Source organism: Micromys minutus, assembly GCF_963924665.1.
Source record: "Micromys minutus genome assembly, chromosome: 17".
NCBI lineage: Eukaryota > Metazoa > Chordata > Mammalia > Rodentia > Muridae > Micromys > Micromys minutus.
Genome location: NC_137952.1, coordinates 35739249 through 35757481, shown reverse-complemented (window position 1 = coordinate 35757481; position 18233 = coordinate 35739249). Strand labels below are relative to the sequence as shown.

The window sequence follows — 18233 nt, the reverse complement described above, 5'->3', positions numbered from 1 at the left end:
CCATGTTACAGAAAAACAACCTTGGGATACAAGAAATGCATGTAGTACTTCATGGAACAAAAACTTGACCCAATTACAGTAATAAGTGAAGGCAAAGGTAACGACTAAAATTATCTGTCTTCCCAAATCAGTGCTTGTTCTGTGTGCCTTGCCCTTAAAAGGACCCTAAGGCCTTCAGTATGGGAACAGGAGAGAATATAAAAAGCCAGCAGAGGCTGAGATGAGAGAAGAGGGTAAGATTCAGGGGTAGTAAAGAGGAAGTCCCTGGAGACAGAAGAGTAGGATCACAGAGCAGAGTGACGAGAAAAGACAGCTGGTGACAACTGAGACAGAAGCTGGGCTAAGCCAGAGAAGACATTGTTAGAAGGCAGGAGAACCCTGGAAGAAAACACATGAAGTAGTAAAAAGAGAAAAAATAATCCAGAAAGACTACAAGCACATGTTTCTGGATGGTGGGATGGGAGGTTTTGTACATTGTGGTGTCTGTGCACTTTCTTATGAAAAGAAAGAACAGAAGTCACAAGCTATCTTCAAATTTAAAAGGTAAGAGAGAGAATGCGTGGAGGAGGAGGAGGAGGGAAGAAGAAACCTCACAGCCCTTCTTATTTCAGTAGTTTCCACTTTCTATTCAACTCCTCTCTAAGTGTCTGATGGAATAAGGAGGCAGAATATATCATTGAAGCAGGCTGAATGTAATTTTTTAATTCATAAACTTTATAAAATAATGTTTTTCAAGCATGAACGATCCCTTAAACATAATATTAATCCAGTGACTCTTCATTCTTTCTAATTTGATTATTTTGCCCTTTCCTATGGGCTCTTGCATGCTCCTGGAATCATAAGAAATACCCTGAGCTACAGAGATGCCCAGTCAGTAAATTGAACAAGGCACAAGCATTAGGACATGGGTTTGTGCCCCAGAACTGATGTAAAAAAGTCAGACATGGTGGTTTGTGCCTATAATTCTACTGTTGGAGAGGTAGACACAGGCAGATCCTTGGGGCTCCCTGGTCAGCTAGCCAACCCTAATCAAGAGGCTCCGGGCCAAATGAGATACCCTGTCTCAAAGAAAGTGCACAGCTCCTGAGAAACACTTCACATGCATACATGTGTGCACCATACATGAATACACACAGACATACATGCTTGTATACACACAAAGTTTCTCTCATTACAACCAGTTAACTGACATAGTTGCTAATACAGTTTAATCTTGATTTTCCTATGGAATAATAAACTTTTGGTTACAGCCTATGTCCCAGGCATTTAAAAATGGTAGCACACACAGGTATCTTCAAAAGGTAACATATACCTTCATTTTACAGATTAAAGTATAAAACAAACAGTAATCTGCTTTCAAGAAGCACTTCTTGCTAAGTAATTATTTTTGGGCATTAGGAAAGAAGCAGAGTTACTTAGAAAGTAAGGAAGGTTACTTTAAAAGCAGCAATTCTAGAAATCTATTATATGTAGGAAAATGAACAGGTTCTTATCTGAACAGAAGAAGATTGGTACACATTAGCAGGTGAGGAGAGGAGGAGGGCTGAAAATGATGGATAACATTCTTCAGGCCCAATCTGCTTACAACTTTTCAAACACAAAATGTTGACTGACATCCTCCAAGGCAATGTGGCATTACTGAATCTTACAAATTAATCTGGACATAGACATTAACAATTTTTCAGATTTATTTATTTTTATAATGATTGTTTTGCTTGTATGAGTGTCTGTATACCATGTCAGTGTCTGGAGCCTTTAGATATCAGGAAAGGGGTTAGATTTCATGGAGCTAGAATTTTGAATGGTTATGAGCCACTATGTGGGTGCTTGGAATTGAACCTTCTGCAAAAACAAATGCTCTTAATCACTGAGCCATCTCTTCATCCCCAACTTTTAATTTTTAAACTTTATTATAAAAATTTGCAAATAAAAAATTACACCTGGTACAACCACTCTGGAAATGAGTCTGAGGGTTCCTCAAAAAAATGGACATAGTACTACCTGAGAATCCAGCTATACCAATCTGGGCATATACCCAAAGATGCTCTACCATACAACAGGGACACATGCTCCACTATGTCCATAGCAGTCTTATTTATAATACCTAGAAGCTGGAAAGAACCCAGATGTCCTTCAACAGAGGAAAAGATACAGAAAAATGTGGTACATTTACATAATGAAGTACTACTCAGCTATTAAAAACAATGACTACATGTTATTCTTAGGCAAATGGGTAGATCTAGAAAATATCATCCTGAGTGAGGTAACCCAGTCACTCAAAAACACCATGGTATGCACTCACTGATAAGGGGATATTAGCCCCAAAGCTTGGAATACCCAAGATACAATTCACAGACCACATTAAGCTCAAGAAGAAGGAAAACAAAATACAGATGCTTCAGTCCTTCTTAGAAGGGGAAACAAAAATATTTTTAGGGGAAAATACAGAGACAAAGCTTGGAGCAGAAACCAAAGCAAAGGCCATCCAGAGACTGCCCCACCTGGAGACCCAGCCCATATACAGTCACCAAACCCAGAAAATATTGCTGAGGCCAAGAAGTGCATGCTGACAGGAGCCTGATAATAGTTGTCACCTGAGAGGCTCTGCCAGAGCATGACAAACCAGAAGCGGATTCTTGCAGCCAACCACTGAACTGAAAACAGGGTCCTTAATGGAGGAGTTAGAGAAAGAATTGAAGGCGTTGAAGGGGTTTGCAATCCCATAAGAACAACAATACAAACCAAGCAGAGATCCCAGGGACTAAACCACTATCCAAAGTGTACACATGGACAGACCCATGCATGGCTCCAGCTGCACATTCAGCTGAGGATGGCCTTATTGGGCATCAATGGGAGGAGAAGCCTTTGGTCCTGCTAAGGCTTGATGCCCCAGTGTAGGGGAATGTCAGGGCAAGGAGGCAGGAGGGGTAGGTGGGTGGGTGAACATCCTTACAAAAGCAGGGGGAAAGGGGATGAAATAGGGGGTATGGAGGGGAATCTTGGAAAGGGAATAACATTTGAAATATAAATAAATATATCCAATAAAAAATAAGAAAAAATATACACTGAAAGTAACCAGACCCAAAGTCTTCACATCTCAATAAACTAAACCAGTGGTTCTCAACATGTGGGTCAGATCCCTTTGGCAAACCTCTATCTCTAAAAAATGTTTACATTATGATTTATAACAATAGCAAATTTACAGTTATGAAGTAACAACAAAAATAATTTTATGGTTGTGGGTGACTTCAACATGAGGAACTGCATTACAGAGTCACAGCATTGGGGAGGTTGAGAAACACTGTTCTAAACAGTTAGCATTAGCCCCTTAAAGGGAAGCCGTGGAGCTTCAAATTGAATTGTACACTTTCACTATCACATACATGTGAACTGAAAAGTCATTCCTGCACTCAGTCCTTCCTCTTCCCTAGATGTGTCCTTTCTTACTCTCCTTCCTACATGCTCTACTGTACACAATGCACATTTGTTTTCATAGATGTAGATATTATTGGCTAAATTCCACATGAGGGTGAGCACACAGTTTTTTTCCTGAGATTTTACGGGATAGTTTTACATTGTATAGTCTACACCTTCTATTTTCCTGAAAATTTTGTGATTAAATTTTTTCAGATAAAGCTAATATCAATTTTTATATATTCCAAATCTTCATTACCCGTTCATCTGTTGATGGGCAACCAGGATGATTCCAATTCTTTACTATAGCAAATAAAACAGCAATGAGCAAAGGGGTTCAAATATTTCTATGGTATTTTTATTTGTAGTCAAATTTGTGAATATAGCCTTAAATAATATTCTAAGTATTACATAGTAAGAAACCTCTGCCCATTATCTAAATAGCCACCAGAAAAACAAGCATTTTCATTTCTTATGCAATGAAATGATGTTTATTTTATTTTATGTATATGAGTATTTTGGCTACAGTATGTATGCACATCATGCTTGCGCTTGATGCCTGAAGAGGCTGAAGAGTCCCTAGAGCTGGAGTTATAGGTGGTGAGCTGCCGTGTAGGTGCTGGGAATTAACCCTGGGACCTGAGCAATAGCAGTAGAACTTTTAACTGCTAAGGTATCTCTCCAGCCCCAAAACCAAACTCTTTCAAACTACAGCACGTAGTTTACTCAAGGCTGTTGCTTTTAAGTCCACTCGGGGATAGCCTATGAGACAGCCTGGGGCAGAGGCTCCTGTGTCGAACCCCAGGCCCTCTGAAACCCACATTATGGAAAGAAAACCAACTTCTGCAAGTTATTGTCTGTCTTCCATGTGTGCTGTCACCATGAGCACACATATACAAAATGTAATGAGAACATTTAAAAGTCCCCCCTTACCTCTGTCTACCTGAATTAAAGATAGAACCATAACAGAATACACTAGACAATTCCCAAGGAGAGATGCTGAAATGCACATATTTAGAATTCAGCTCAATTTAATATGTATTTGTTGAGTAAATGTTACATAAAAAGTATCTGCCTTATTTTTTCTGATCATTTATATGCCCTTTTCCCTTTTCAGTGCTTCTAGCTCTGGTAAGTAAACTAACTTACACCACCTTCCTTCTTGGCCCATGGAGCCATCACCCTGTTACTGCTGTCTGCACTGAGGAAAATGTCCCAAGGGAAAGAAAGCAGAGTGAAGGAGGAATATGAAATATGGTTTTGCTGATGAATACATCAATGTTATTTTGAGGTTTTTCACATACACTCATTTAATTTCTAAGTCTCTTATATGTGTATTTATATACTAATACCATGACATATTGGAAAGAATCTTTTATAGGAAAACTTTATTTATATTCATTTTATCTTAGCTAAAAAATTTTCATTTGTTAAGATAACAGCATTACAATCACAATGCTTTCTTGCAATCAAATGATTTAAAATGAAAAAGGTCTTTTCCTCCTTACACATAAGTTCTCAGTACCTCTTGAAAGTCATCCATTCCTGAAAAGGCATGAGGCCCTTTAATGACTCGTGCCCCACAGTGTTCTTTTCTTCTGATTTTCCTCGGCAAAAGATGTCCATGACTAACATTAAAACTCTTAATCCGATATTCAGTACCTAAAAAAGTGAAAATGTACTTCAAATATTATAGGAAAGCAAATGTAACTAACATCTATTAGATTATAAGTACCAATACATTTTTAAAGTTTTATTTCCTCTCAGACTTGCAATCTACCATTAGGAAAGGTCAGAACAGGAACTCAAAGCAGGAACATGGGTGTGGGCAGAGACTGAAGCAGAGATCATAAGGAAATACTGATTAAAGTTTGCTTTCTCTGAATTGCTTAGCTATGTTTTTTTTTTTTTAAGAGGAAGATGAGGAGGGGGAGGAGAAAGTTGTTTTTTTTCTTTTTTCAAGATGTATTTATTTATTATATATAACTACACTGTAGCTGTCTTCAGACACACCAGAAAAGGGCACTGGATCCCATTATAGATGGTTGTGAGCCACCATGTGGTTACTGGGAATTGAACTCATGACTTCTGGAAGAACAATCAGTCACTGAACCAGCGACTAATACACTTGTCTTTTTTTTTTTTTTTCTTTTTTTAAAGAAACAGTCTATAATGAATTATCCTTCTTTCCCCTAAGAGCCAGTAGGAGAGTTAAACCATCTCCACCTTTTGAGTACAGCTTCCTGGTTGGAAGACAGAAGTGTCTGCTACACAGGACACAAGGCTTAAAAGTATCCATGCCTAGAGAAGCCACTCTTGTCTCTCTCCTCACCCTCCTGGGATAAGATGATTAATAAGCTTTCTGTTAAAAAAAAAAAAAACTAACCTTTATATTCATATTGTGAGAAAGATGTAGATACCACTTGTATCTATATTGTTATCTGTAGCAAGGCAAATTTCTACTAAGATATATACACATATATCTTCACTAGTTGTTTGTTTTTGAAAATGTTATTTTGAAGTGTCTTTCTAGCATCACAGAGTTTGATACTAGCACTTCAGAGGCTGAGATAGGAGGAACACAGTTTTTGACAACACCCGAAAAGACTCTAAAAGGGTGCTCCAGGGATACAGTTCCATACCAGAGTGCTTGCCTGCCACACATGAGACCCTCTGTTCAATCTCTAGCACAACAAAAACTAAAGCACCTTAAAAGATGTCCAATTTAAAATGCTTGCGAGGCTGAGGTAAGAGGACAACCATGAGTTCCAGGGTAGCTAGGATTACACAATGAGACCCTGTCTCAAAACAAACAACACAGACAAGGTAATATATTACAATACAACATAATTTTAATATTTTATCAGTTATACAGAACTTGTAAGCTTTTCTAATGACCTATGAAATAAACAATAAGTATGTGAAAAGTTTCACTTTATTAGAGGAAATCAAAGAGGGCTAGAAAAACTGCTCTTGTAGAAGGCCTGAATTCGGTTCCCAACACCCATGTTAGTTAAGTCACGGTCATCCTTAACTCCAGCTCTAGGGAATCTGATACCGTCTTCTAGCCTCTGTGGGCACCTGAACTCATATGCACATATCCACATGCAGATACACACAAACACACACACACACACACACACACACACACACACACAGTTAAAAATAGCAATCTAAAAATGAAGAAATAATAAAAACAAGAGGACACACTAACTTCTAGCTCAAAAAAATATAAGAATTGGTGCTGATAGGAATTTAGAGAATGTTGCACTTTTATATGTACAGTTATAAAGATAGGTATATCATCTTTTCAAATGTATGTATATGAGTATGTTTTAAATTGTGGGAATTTGTTCTTCATAATTAATTCTATTCATTTGTCTTTGCTTTAAGGCTAGGTATCATCCTGTAGCCCAGGCTGGCCTAGAGCACCTAGTGATAGCCCAGGCTGGCCTAGAGCACCTAGTGATCTTCTCATCTATGTTTTCCAAGTGCTGGGATTACAAGGATTAACCCACCACATCCAGTTAACAATTCATTCTTTTTGTTTTGTTCTGATTTGACATTGAATCTTTATGTAGTCTTGGTTTGTTCTGGAACTCATTACATAGACCAGGCTGGCATTGAATTTACAGATATTCTCTTGCCTTTGCCTCCCTGATGCTGGGATTAAAGGTGTACACAACCATCCCCTTTTAAAACCTATCTTTTAAAATTAGATTTATTCATTTTATTGTATGAGTGCGTATGTCCATATGTATGCATATGCACCACATGACTGTGCGGTGCCCTCCAAGGTCAAACAGAGACACTGGACCCCTAGGAACTGCAGGTACAGACAGTTGTGAGCTGCCATGTGGGAGCTGGAAATGGAACCTGGGTCCTCTGCAGAAGCAGGTAGTGCTCTTAACCACCGAGTCATCTCTCCAGCCCCCATAATTCATTCTTAAGTAAAAATATGATTGACAAGATACTTTCTGAGATATGTATAACACAGTTTTTTCAGAATCAATCACAAAATTTGAGAGAAAAGTGGGTGAAACCAATTCCCAAATAGTTACCTTCCTACCAAACCAGTCTAATGATCTGCTTAAATAAATTGGCACATCTACTAATTTAATAGAATGTGGGTGTTAAAAGCTACTTGTTAATTCAGGGATAACTGACATATTATTCATAGCCAAGAAGAAAAATAAATTATAAAAATATGTATTTTTTTGTTGTTGTTAAAAATAATGATGGGGGCTAGAAAGATGGCTCAGTGGTTATATGCACTGGTTGTTTTCCCAGAGAACTTAGGTTCAATTTCTAGCAACCACATGGTAGTTCATAACCTTCTGTAAAATACAGTTCTAGAAGAGCCAATACCCTTTTTTGGCTTCCAAGGGCACTGCACACATTTGGTGCATAATATGTGCAGGCAGAACACATAAATATAAATATTATAAAATATAATTTGAGTATGATGGTGTATGTCTTTGATCCCAGTATTCAGGAGGCAGAGGCAGGCAGAGCTCTAAATTCAGGGCTAGCCTGGTGTACAGAACAAATTCCATGACAGCAAGGGTTACACAGAGAAACTATCTCAAATGAATAAATAGAAAAAATAAATAGATTGGAAAAATTATGAAGAATATATACCCAAAATACTAAAGTATTAAGATTATAGTGGTAGTTTCTTCATTTACTATTATCAACTGGCAACTTGCCCTGGTCTCTCAAGGGATCATACACCTCAATATAGTAGATAAAATGTAGGACTTCCTTTAAATTATATTCTTATTGGGGGTTGGAAAGATGGCTTAGTGGTTAAGACCCACTTGCTGCTTTTACAAAGGACCAGGGTTCTATTCCCAACACACAGAGTGTGGTTCATGGCCATATGTAATTTCAATTCTAGGGATCCAAGCTCTCTTTTGGCCTGTAAGGGTAATCATACACATACAAGTAGGCAAAATACTTATATCCATAAAATATAAATCTTTTGGAAAAATTATACTCTAATTTTCATTCTTAAAGGATGTTCCTGGCCCTATGTTACATTTACGTGGCAAAGATGACGGCCATATTTTAAAGACTGAATAAGAGCAGCTTCCTGATACTCTGTCTTTAATCAGTCACAAATACAAGTTAATAAACAGCATAACAGAAAACTGTGCTGGCATTAAATTTATTTTATTATAACTATATACATCTAAAAATGTTAGAATTACCTTTTTAGTTGAAACATTAAGACATACAGACTGAAACATTTGCATATGTTTAGCCTCAAGGTCTACACAGTACAGAAACATGAATTTAGAAACCATAAGAATGAGCTAATCTTGAAAAGGAGCTAAGAAACGTGAGTTACTTTAAATCTACATGGCTCTTGCATTCTAAGACAGACTGACTCAACTCACCTGGTGGGCTTCCTTTACTTCTCAGTCTCTTTCCTGAATCTTTGGAGAATGATGATCCTGAGGACTCCTGGGATTGTCGATAGTATTTCAGCTGACTAGAGAAATCTTCTTCTCCTTCCTGGTTACTATAGTTACCAAAGTTGTCATCACTGTAGTTACCAAAGTAGTCATCACTGTAGAAACTGGACTCAGCATATTCTTTACTGTTAAATTTTTTGTTATGTTGACTCTTCTTTGATGTCATGTAACTTCCTGATATATGTCTATGCTGGGAAAAAATAGACAATCATTATCAAAAATGTTCAACTAATGATAGCAACACAGAGTATCTTTTCCCCAAAAAAGCTGGAAGAATAAAAGATAGAATACAGTAATTATTCCTGACTACATTAGCATTTCAAAATGCCTATATTTAATACTAAATTCAGTACATTAAATACCACTTATATTATTAAACATTATACTTTTATTTATTAGTTCTTATTTTCCATGTCCTATATCTCAATAGTCATAAGCACACAGATATTTTAAAATTCATGTCATCACATATAAATTCCTTTTCCAAAGGAAAAGGTATAGGCCCTTTGAGGCAGGATGGCCAGGCTCTGACTCCAGAACCTCCAACAATCAGACTCTGTCCACAGATCACTACATCAGCTCGAAAGGTGAATCCCAGCCCCTCCAGACACAAGTGGCTAAGCTCCACCTACAGAATCAAAAGCCTGAGCTCAATCCCAGGGCTTGAAATCCCACCAATCCCCACCCTGGAAACCCGCACCCTGGAAACACCCACCCTGGAGACACCCACCCTGGAAACACCCACCCTGGAAACCCGCACCCTGGAAACCCGCACCCTGGAGACACCCACCCTGGAGACACCCACCCTGGAAACACCCACCCTGGAAACCCGCACCCTGGAAACCCGCACTCTGGAAAGCTCCACCTCTAAGAAATGAGACATGAACCTGCCACCCACTTAGTCCTTTGCTGCTTCTTCCCTGAGCAGAGGCAGCCACCCTTGTGTGTCTTTCCCAATAAACCTCTTGTGTGACATTTGTTGTGCAGTGTGACTTTGTGATAGTCTTTAGCTCTGGGATGCTGGTTACCTTTCCCCTCAGAGCTGTAACACAAAAGACCTTTCTAAAAATGAAAGAAAATAGTAAAGGAGCTTAGGGAGAATACAGAAAATACATACATACATACATACATACATACATATATGCATATATATCTCAAACATTCAAAGTTCGAACACAATAGGGGTGAACTGGGGGTGGGTGGGGACACAATGGAGAGGAGAGGGAGGGAATGTGCAGAGTGACATCTAGAATTAAGGATTGTTTAAAGGATGATATGAAAAGCGAGTGCAGTGGAAACTTCCTAAAATCTATGAAGGTGATCCTAATGAGATCTTCTAATAATGGAGAAGACAGAACCCCAACTTTCATCTTTTGGCACTAAACAAGTTTCCACTACTGGGCCTGGGTTGTACTCAATTGAGTTATTGGACAAGGGGGTCCAATGAAAATCCCCTAACAACCAAGGCATCTGCAATACACATACATTTGTGCACACACAGAAAAAGAATAGGGCTGGAGAGATGGCTTAGCAGTTAATGCCACTTGCTGCTCTTGCAGAGGACCAGTATTCAGTCTCTAGCACCCAGATGGCATCTTATAACAATCTGTAACTACAGTCCCAGGGGATCCAATGCCCTCTTCTTGCCCCTGGGGGCATTGCATGTACATGGTATACAAATGTACACACAAAATAACAAAATCAAAATTAAAAAAGACAACAATGCACATACAAGGTCATATAATACACGTATTTAAGAAACAAGCAGTGAAAATGGCCATCTTGCCTAAAGCAATCTACAGATTCAATGCAAACCCCATCAAAATTCCAACTCAATTCTTCATAGAGTTAGGAAGAGCAATTTGCAAATTTATTTGGAATAATAAAAAACCCAGGATAGTAAAAGCTATTCCCAACAATAAAAGAACTTCCGGGGGAATCACCATCCCTGATCTCAAACTATATTACAGATCAACTGTGATAAAAACTGCATGGTATTGGTACAGAGACAGAAAGGTAGATCAATGGAATAGAAGTGAAGACCCAGAAATGAACCCACACACCTAAGGTCACTTGATCTTTTACAAAGGAGCTACAAGCATTCAATGGAAAAGGACAGCCTATTCAACAAATGGTGTTGGTCCAACTGGCACACAGCATGCAGAAGAATGAAAATAGACCCTTTCTTATCTCCTTGTACAAAGCTCAAGTGCAAGTGGACCAAAGACCTCCACATAAAACCAGGTACACTGAAACCGATAGGACAGAAAGTGGGGAAGAGCTTAGAACACATAGGCACAGGGGGAAATGTCCTAAACAGAACACCAATGGCTTATGCTCTAAGATCAAGAATCGACAAATCATAAAATTGTGAAGCTACTTTCAGTCTAAGGACACTGTTAAAAGGACAAAACAACAAACAACAGAATGGAAAAAGATTTTTGCAAATCCTGCATCTGATGGAGGGCTAGTATCCAGCATATACAAAGAATTTGAGAAGTTAGACTCTAGAGAATCAAATAACTCTATTTAAAAAAATGAAGAACAGAACTAAACAAAAAAATCTCAACTGAGAAATATTGAATGGCTGAGAAGCACCTAAAGAAATGTTCAACATCCCTAGTCATCAGCAAAATGCAAATGAAAACAACCCTGAGATTCCACCTCACACCAGTCAGAATGGCTAAGATCAAAAACTCAGGTGACAGCAGATGCTGGAGAGGATGTGGAGAAAGAGGAACTCTCCTCCATTGTTGGTGGGGTTGTAAGCTGGTACAACCACTCTGGAAATCAGTCTGGAGGTTCCTCAGAAAATTGGACATAGTCCTACCAGAGGACCCAGCTATACCACTCCTGGGCATATATCTAAAAGAAGTTCCAACACCTAACAAGGACACATGTGCCACCATGTTCATAGCAGCCTATAATAATAGGCTTTATAATAGCCAGAAGCTGGAAAGAACCCAGATGTCCATCAACATAGGAATGGATACAGAAATTGTGGTACATTTACACAATGGAGTACAACTCAGCTATTAAAAACAATGACTTGATGAAATTCCTAAGCAAATGGATGGAACTTGAAGCTGTCATCCTGAGTGAGGTAACCCAATCACAAAAGAACACTCATGGTATGTACTCACTTATAAGCAGATGCTAGGCCCAAAACTTGGAATGCCCAAGAAACAATTCACAGAACTTATGAATTCAAAGAGAAGGAAGACCAGAAGGTGAATGCCTCAGTCCTTCTTAGAAGGGAGAACAAAACACTCATGGGAGGAAATTATGGGACAAATAGAGGAGCAGGGATTAGAGAAAAGATCATCCAGAGACTGCCTCACCTGGGGATCCATCCCATATGCAGCCACTAAACCCATGCACTATTGCTGATGCCAAGTAGTGCTTAATGGCAGGAACCTGATATGGATGCCAGAGTCATGCAGATACAGTTGAGGATGCTTGCAGCTAACCATCAGACTGAACACGGGTATCCCAATGAAGGAGCTAGAAAAAGGACTGAAGGAGTTGAAAGGGTCTACAACCCCATGGGAAGAACAAAATTATCAACTAACCAAACCTACCACAGCTCCCAGGGACTAAAACACCAACCAATGAGTTCACATGGAGAGACCCATGGCCCCAGGAGCATATGCAGCAGAGAATAGCAGGGGAGAGGCCTTTGGTCCAGCAAAGGCTTGTTTTCCCCCTGTAGGGGAATGCTAAGGTGCTGAGTCAGGAGAAGGTAGTTGGGAGAGGGAGCATCTTCATGGAGGCAGTGGGAAGGGGAGTGGGTGGGACTGGGGGAAAGGGGATAATATCTAAAATGTAAATACAGAGAATATCCAAAAAAGAAAAGAAAAAGAAAGAAAGAAACAGGCAGTGTTATCTTCTAGTTGTTTTCTTTTCTAGAGCTGGGGTTAGCACCCAGAGCATGTTAAGCAAATGTTCATTTAAAAAATATTCCAATTGAGTTTTGCATTTAAAGAGGCCAATGTCACATATATTTACAATCCAAAATTGATTTCATGCTAAATAAAGTGTTTTGGGGCACTACAGACTGAAGTGTATCCCTCCCCAATTCCTGTGCAGAAGTTATAACTCCTAGTAGCTCAGAATGTGACTTCATTTGGAGATGGGGCCTTAAAACTAAGGCCCTAATACAATCTGACTGGTATTCTTATAGAGGGACCAAGGGTGGCAGTGCACAGCAGCATGGTCGTGTGAGGAGGCACCTATAAACCAGAGAGAGGAGGCCTACACAGACTCTTCCACATAGCTGCCATTGGAAACCAACCCTGCTAGCATCTTGAACAGGAACTTAGAGCCTTCCAACTCCGAAAATGCCTATTACGTGCTCCACATAAACACCAGCTCCAGTAAACATGATATATAATACATTCTTTATTCTCAGAGAGATGGGAATTTGTAGCATGTATCCAACAAACTCACAATAACATGAAAAACAGACTTTCAGGTTATTTCTAAAAAGTATGCAATTTAAACTTACAATTTCCACCTTAAAAATGCAATACCAAAAACAAACAAACAAACCTACGAGTGTTACATGGACACTCCTTTTTTACTCCCTACTGCCAATAAAAACAGAAAAGAGCAAGCACTGTCAAGGACACAGGGAAGCAGCCTCAGCACTCCTGATGGGGATGTAAAATGATAGTCTATGAAAAACAGCCTGGAGGTTCCCCAGAAAGTTAGAAAGAACGACCAACAATTTCACTATTAGCCATATGCTCCAAGAAAATGCAGAAAGGTTTTAAAGACAATTTACACCGATTTTAATAATAGATTATTTACAACAGCCCAAAGTGCAAGTAAAGCACGAGACCCTCAGCAGATAAACCTATAAGAAAACTTGTAGCAAATACAATGCAGTACTGTTTAGTCTTAAAAAGAATGAAACTTTAGTTTCAACTGCAACATGAATGAATCCTGAACACATGCTGAGTAACAGCCATATCCAAAAGGACAAATAGCATGTGATATGAGGGCCCTAGAATTCGTAGACAGAAAGTGAAGATAGTAGTTAAAGGGCTGAGGAACAGGACTGCTTCCAAGGTACAGGATTTCTGTTTCGGGGGATAAGAAATTCTGGAGATGGACCACGGTGATGGCTAAATTCTGCTAAATCATACATTGAAACGCAGTTACAAGGTATCTTTAATATTATACATCTTCAATCACAATAAAAAAGCAATACCTGAGAAAATGAAACATCATAATCCCTGTAGAAGCTGGTTCTTTTCTTATAGGAACTCTGCATATGTTCGACATCTGAATCCAGGCTGTAGTCGGAACTATCATCACCAGATGGAGAGTTATGCTGGAAGGAAACATAGAAAATATAACATTCACGAGAAGGAAGTTAGTTCATAACCATATAAGCTTGTTTCAGCCAGTGTGCCTGCCAGTAGTTCATATTATTCCCTTAGACTCTTGGATGACATTGAGAAATTCTTGCTCTAAGGCCACCACTTCTTCTAGGCTGAAGTATTTTCCCTTTTGCTTAGGGACTTTATGGAAATATGTTTTTCATCAACATTGAAACAAATCACTTGGCTCTAAAATCTTCTGATGTCTACACATTTACACCTCTCCAGAACTGGGGTAACGGGTGTCTGCACGAAGTTCAGTTTAAGCCAATAGTAAAGAAAATAAAACTGGTTTCTTATCAACCAAATTAGGGTCCCAGAACATAAATAGAATATGCATTCATTTAATTTTGTCTAAAGTTTCTTCAGAGTTATTTATTGGCATAAAAATCCTAAAAGTAAATTACTTACATGAAATGAACCCAGCCCATGAAACTGAACACAAATGAACAGAAACCCCAAGTGGCTGATAATAGCTGGCAAATAACCAGAGAAAATTTAAAGTTATAGTGCAATTTCAAATATAAAAATCAATAAGTGTTTTGTTGTTTTTATTTTTGAGACAAGGTCTCATTACATTATCCTGGCTGGCCTGGCATTCTCTGTGTACATCAGACTAGCCCACAGATACCCACCTACTTCTGGCGAAAATAATTACTGTGAGTTCTTTAAGCAGTTCTTAATATTCTTGGCAACAAAAGTAGTGAGTTTGACTTTTATTATCTGTATAGTCTACATATTTCTAAGTATAGCATAAACTAAGTAAAATTCTATTTAAATGAAATGAATCTTAAGATTCCTATGAAGGCAGAATCTGTTTTCCTCTATTCAATGAAGTGTTCCTTTAAAGAAGAAAAACTACTTTGCTTCTAAATGTTTTGAGTTTGGTTTTCTATTTTCTTTAATTTAACAGGTGAACAATCTTTTCATGTTAATGTAGCCAAACGCTTCAAATACATAGCCATTGTTAGCTAGGGTTTGAAACACACACTGCCATTACAAGATAAGTTTACTCAGTCATTACTAAATTAATATCTCTGGATTAGGAGAGATATACTAGCCTGTCTACTACCACTGTGCTCTATTTCTTCTTAGAGTCATTAACAGTTCCTGCTTTATGACAGTTGTTACTTTGGAGAATATAAAATATTAATAATGAAACAGGGTGTAGTGGCATATGCCTTTAATCTCAGCACCAGGAAAACAGATCTCTACAAGTTCAAGGCCAACTTGAGTTTCAGTACAGCCAGGGCTACACAGACAAACCAAACAGAATACATAAGATAAAAAATATTAATATTGTTTTTGAATTGTAGCTTTTATCATTATAAAATGCCTCTTAAGAAAAAAGACAGGGTCTCTGTAAGTATCCCTGTCCAAACACAGCAGCCTTGTACTTGGGAAGAGGAGGCAGAGGATCACGGTTCAAGGTCCTCTTCAGCTATATAATGACTTCAAGGCCAGCCTGGGATACACAAGATACTGTCTCAAACAGGCCACCAAACCATCAACAAAGTGAAAGGGAAGCTGATGTTAGCTTCACTAACCTTATGTTTCTCGTGTTTCCTCCTTTTGGATTTTTTCTTTTCTCTTTCTTTCTTGTGTTTTTTTCTTGATTTTCTGTAGGCTTTCTCATTTTTCTGCTTTTCATTCTCTTTTGCTTCCTGATCTTGTGTTTCTTCAAATCCTGCATCATCTATTTCTCCATCTTCTAATTCACCATCTTCTCTGTAGAAAACAATGAAAATTTTACACTTTAAATATCAGATCTAAAACAAATTTCAAATAAATTATTTCAAAATAAAAAAGGTATGTGACAAGAACTTAAAATTGTATTCATATAGATAAAGGATGGTATTTTTTAAAATAAGGGACCAATAAATATTTTACTCTTTAAGAAAGTCTTTGGTTTCTGTTACAATTCTTCCTCTAAAAATTAAAAAGCAATTTAATTAAAAGTTAAAAATCATCCCCAGCAAGAGAAGTTCACCAACCTCTAACTGACATTCAGTCACTGCTTCTCTCAAAGTGAGCGAGTGACTACAATGTTATCATGAATTATTATAATGGTCACCAGTGACTAAATGTCTTTCAAGGAAAACTAAACTATTTAAGGAAATACTCTAATAACAAAAAGACTTTGCTTTTTGACAAGATGGCACCAAAAGCCAAGAAGGAAGCTCCTGCCCCTCTTAAAGCTGAAGCCAAAGCAAAGGCCTGGAGAGCTAAGAAGGCAGTGCTGAAAGGTGTCCACACCCACAAAAGGAAGATCTGAACGTCACCCACTTTGCGGCAACCCAAGACTCTGTGGCTCCAGCCAAAATATCCTCGAAGAATGCACCCAGGAGAAACAGGCTTGACCACTATGCTATCATTAAATTCCCACTGACCACTGTCAGCCATGAAAAAGATAGAGGACAACAACACGCTTTGTTCACTGTGGATGTCAAGGCCAACAAGTGCCAGATTAAATGGGCCGTGAAGAAACTCTATGACACTGATGTGGCCAAAGTCAATACCCTGATAAGGCCTGACGGAGAGAAGGAGGTAAATGTTCACTTGGCTCTGACTGTGATGCTCTACATGTTGCTGACAAGATTGGGATCATCTAAACGGAGTCCAGATGGATAATTCTAAATATGCACCTTTTTTCACCATAAAAAAAAAAAAAAACAAGACTTTAAATTTTTAATTAGCTTTAAAACAAAGGCAATCTCTTAACACTGTGTTCTGATCACTTGTTTATTGCTTGAGGAGTGTAGGATTTGACTGTCTTTCATAGATTTACCCTTAGTGTAGTACCTATTCTTCCTGAGTCTCTGAGTTGTAATACCCAGGTAAAGCAAGTATAGGATACCATCCTTAACGGTCAACATTGCTTTTCCCCAGCTCTATTACAAAATTAAACGGTGTAGCATTTGAAAAATAATGGCTCCATTATTTGAATTCCTGCTAGCAGTGGAACTGTTTGGGAAGGATTAAGATGTGGCCCTGTAGGAGGAAGTATGTCACTGAGGGTGGCTTTGAGTTTTAAAAAGCCATGCCATTCCCAGTGAGCTCCTCTCTCTCTCCCTTTTCTCTTCTCCCCCAACCCCTCTCTCAGCTCTGTGGTTGTCTCAACATATAAGCTTTCATCTACTGCTCCAGAGCCATACTCCCCACCATAATGGTCATGGACTCACCCTCTGAAACTTTAAACAAGCTCCAAATTAAATGCTTATTTTTATAAGTTTCCTTGGTTATGGTGTCTATTCACAGCAATAGAGAAGTAACTAAGACAAATGGTGTGTATTTCCACTTACATGAACTTAAAATTTTCTGTGAGACAGGCTTGGCATTCTGCTATTTTAATGATGATAATGATAATTAATTATCATAGTTGTTGATGTGTGTGTGGAGATTGTGTACACTGCAGCATGTATGTTGATATGAGGATCACTTTGTAGAATCAATTCTGTCCTTCCACTTTAGAATGAGTTCCAGTATAGCAGTTTGGTTGTGGGCGTCATAGCAACAGTCTTCACCTACTGAGCGTTTCACTGGCTCTATTCTGTTCAAATTAATTTTTTTTGCTCTTGAAAACAACCATAGAATTATTTGGCCCAACAAAATTAGTGAACATATTCATTAAAAATCAAGTGTAAAAGTGTTTTTTATACAACTTAAGAAAAAACTAAACACGAATTCTATCAATGTGTGGACAGAGATATAAACTGATTTATGTAATAAAGAGAAATTTGCTGATAGAAAACAGCATGAATCTTACAGACACGATGTTTACTGAAAAAGATACACAAAACAGTACTGTGTCATTCCATCTACATACACTTCTAGAATAGACAAAATCTGTAGTGACAAGAGCCACAAGAGTTCTCTTGAAGGAGTATAAGTGACCAAAGGTGGCACTGAGAAACTTCAGGGTGCTGAAATAGACAGAGTACTGATCTGTGAT

The 18233-nt window shown here is 38.3% G+C and overlaps 1 protein-coding gene and 1 pseudogene across 2 annotated transcripts in view; one reads left to right on the top strand and one right to left on the bottom strand.

Annotated features, from left to right (window-relative positions):
• ZC3H6 (zinc finger CCCH-type containing 6) overlaps positions 1-18233 on the bottom strand; it is a 50844-nt gene that overhangs the window by 13411 nt on the left and 19200 nt on the right. Inside the window, exons 2-5 of the mRNA XM_080931288.1 lie at positions 15829-16009; positions 14110-14232; positions 8817-9084; positions 4940-5076 (exon numbers count right to left, since the gene is read on the bottom strand). Coding sequence (XP_080787414.1) covers positions 4940-5076; positions 8817-9084; positions 14110-14232; positions 15829-16009 — 709 coding nt within the window. The remainder of the gene's footprint in view (positions 1-4939; positions 5077-8816; positions 9085-14109; positions 14233-15828; positions 16010-18233) is intronic.
• LOC308431528 (large ribosomal subunit protein uL23-like) lies at positions 16437-16893 on the top strand (annotated as a pseudogene). Its single transcript has one exon. The product of its transcript is annotated as a large ribosomal subunit protein uL23-like (transcript).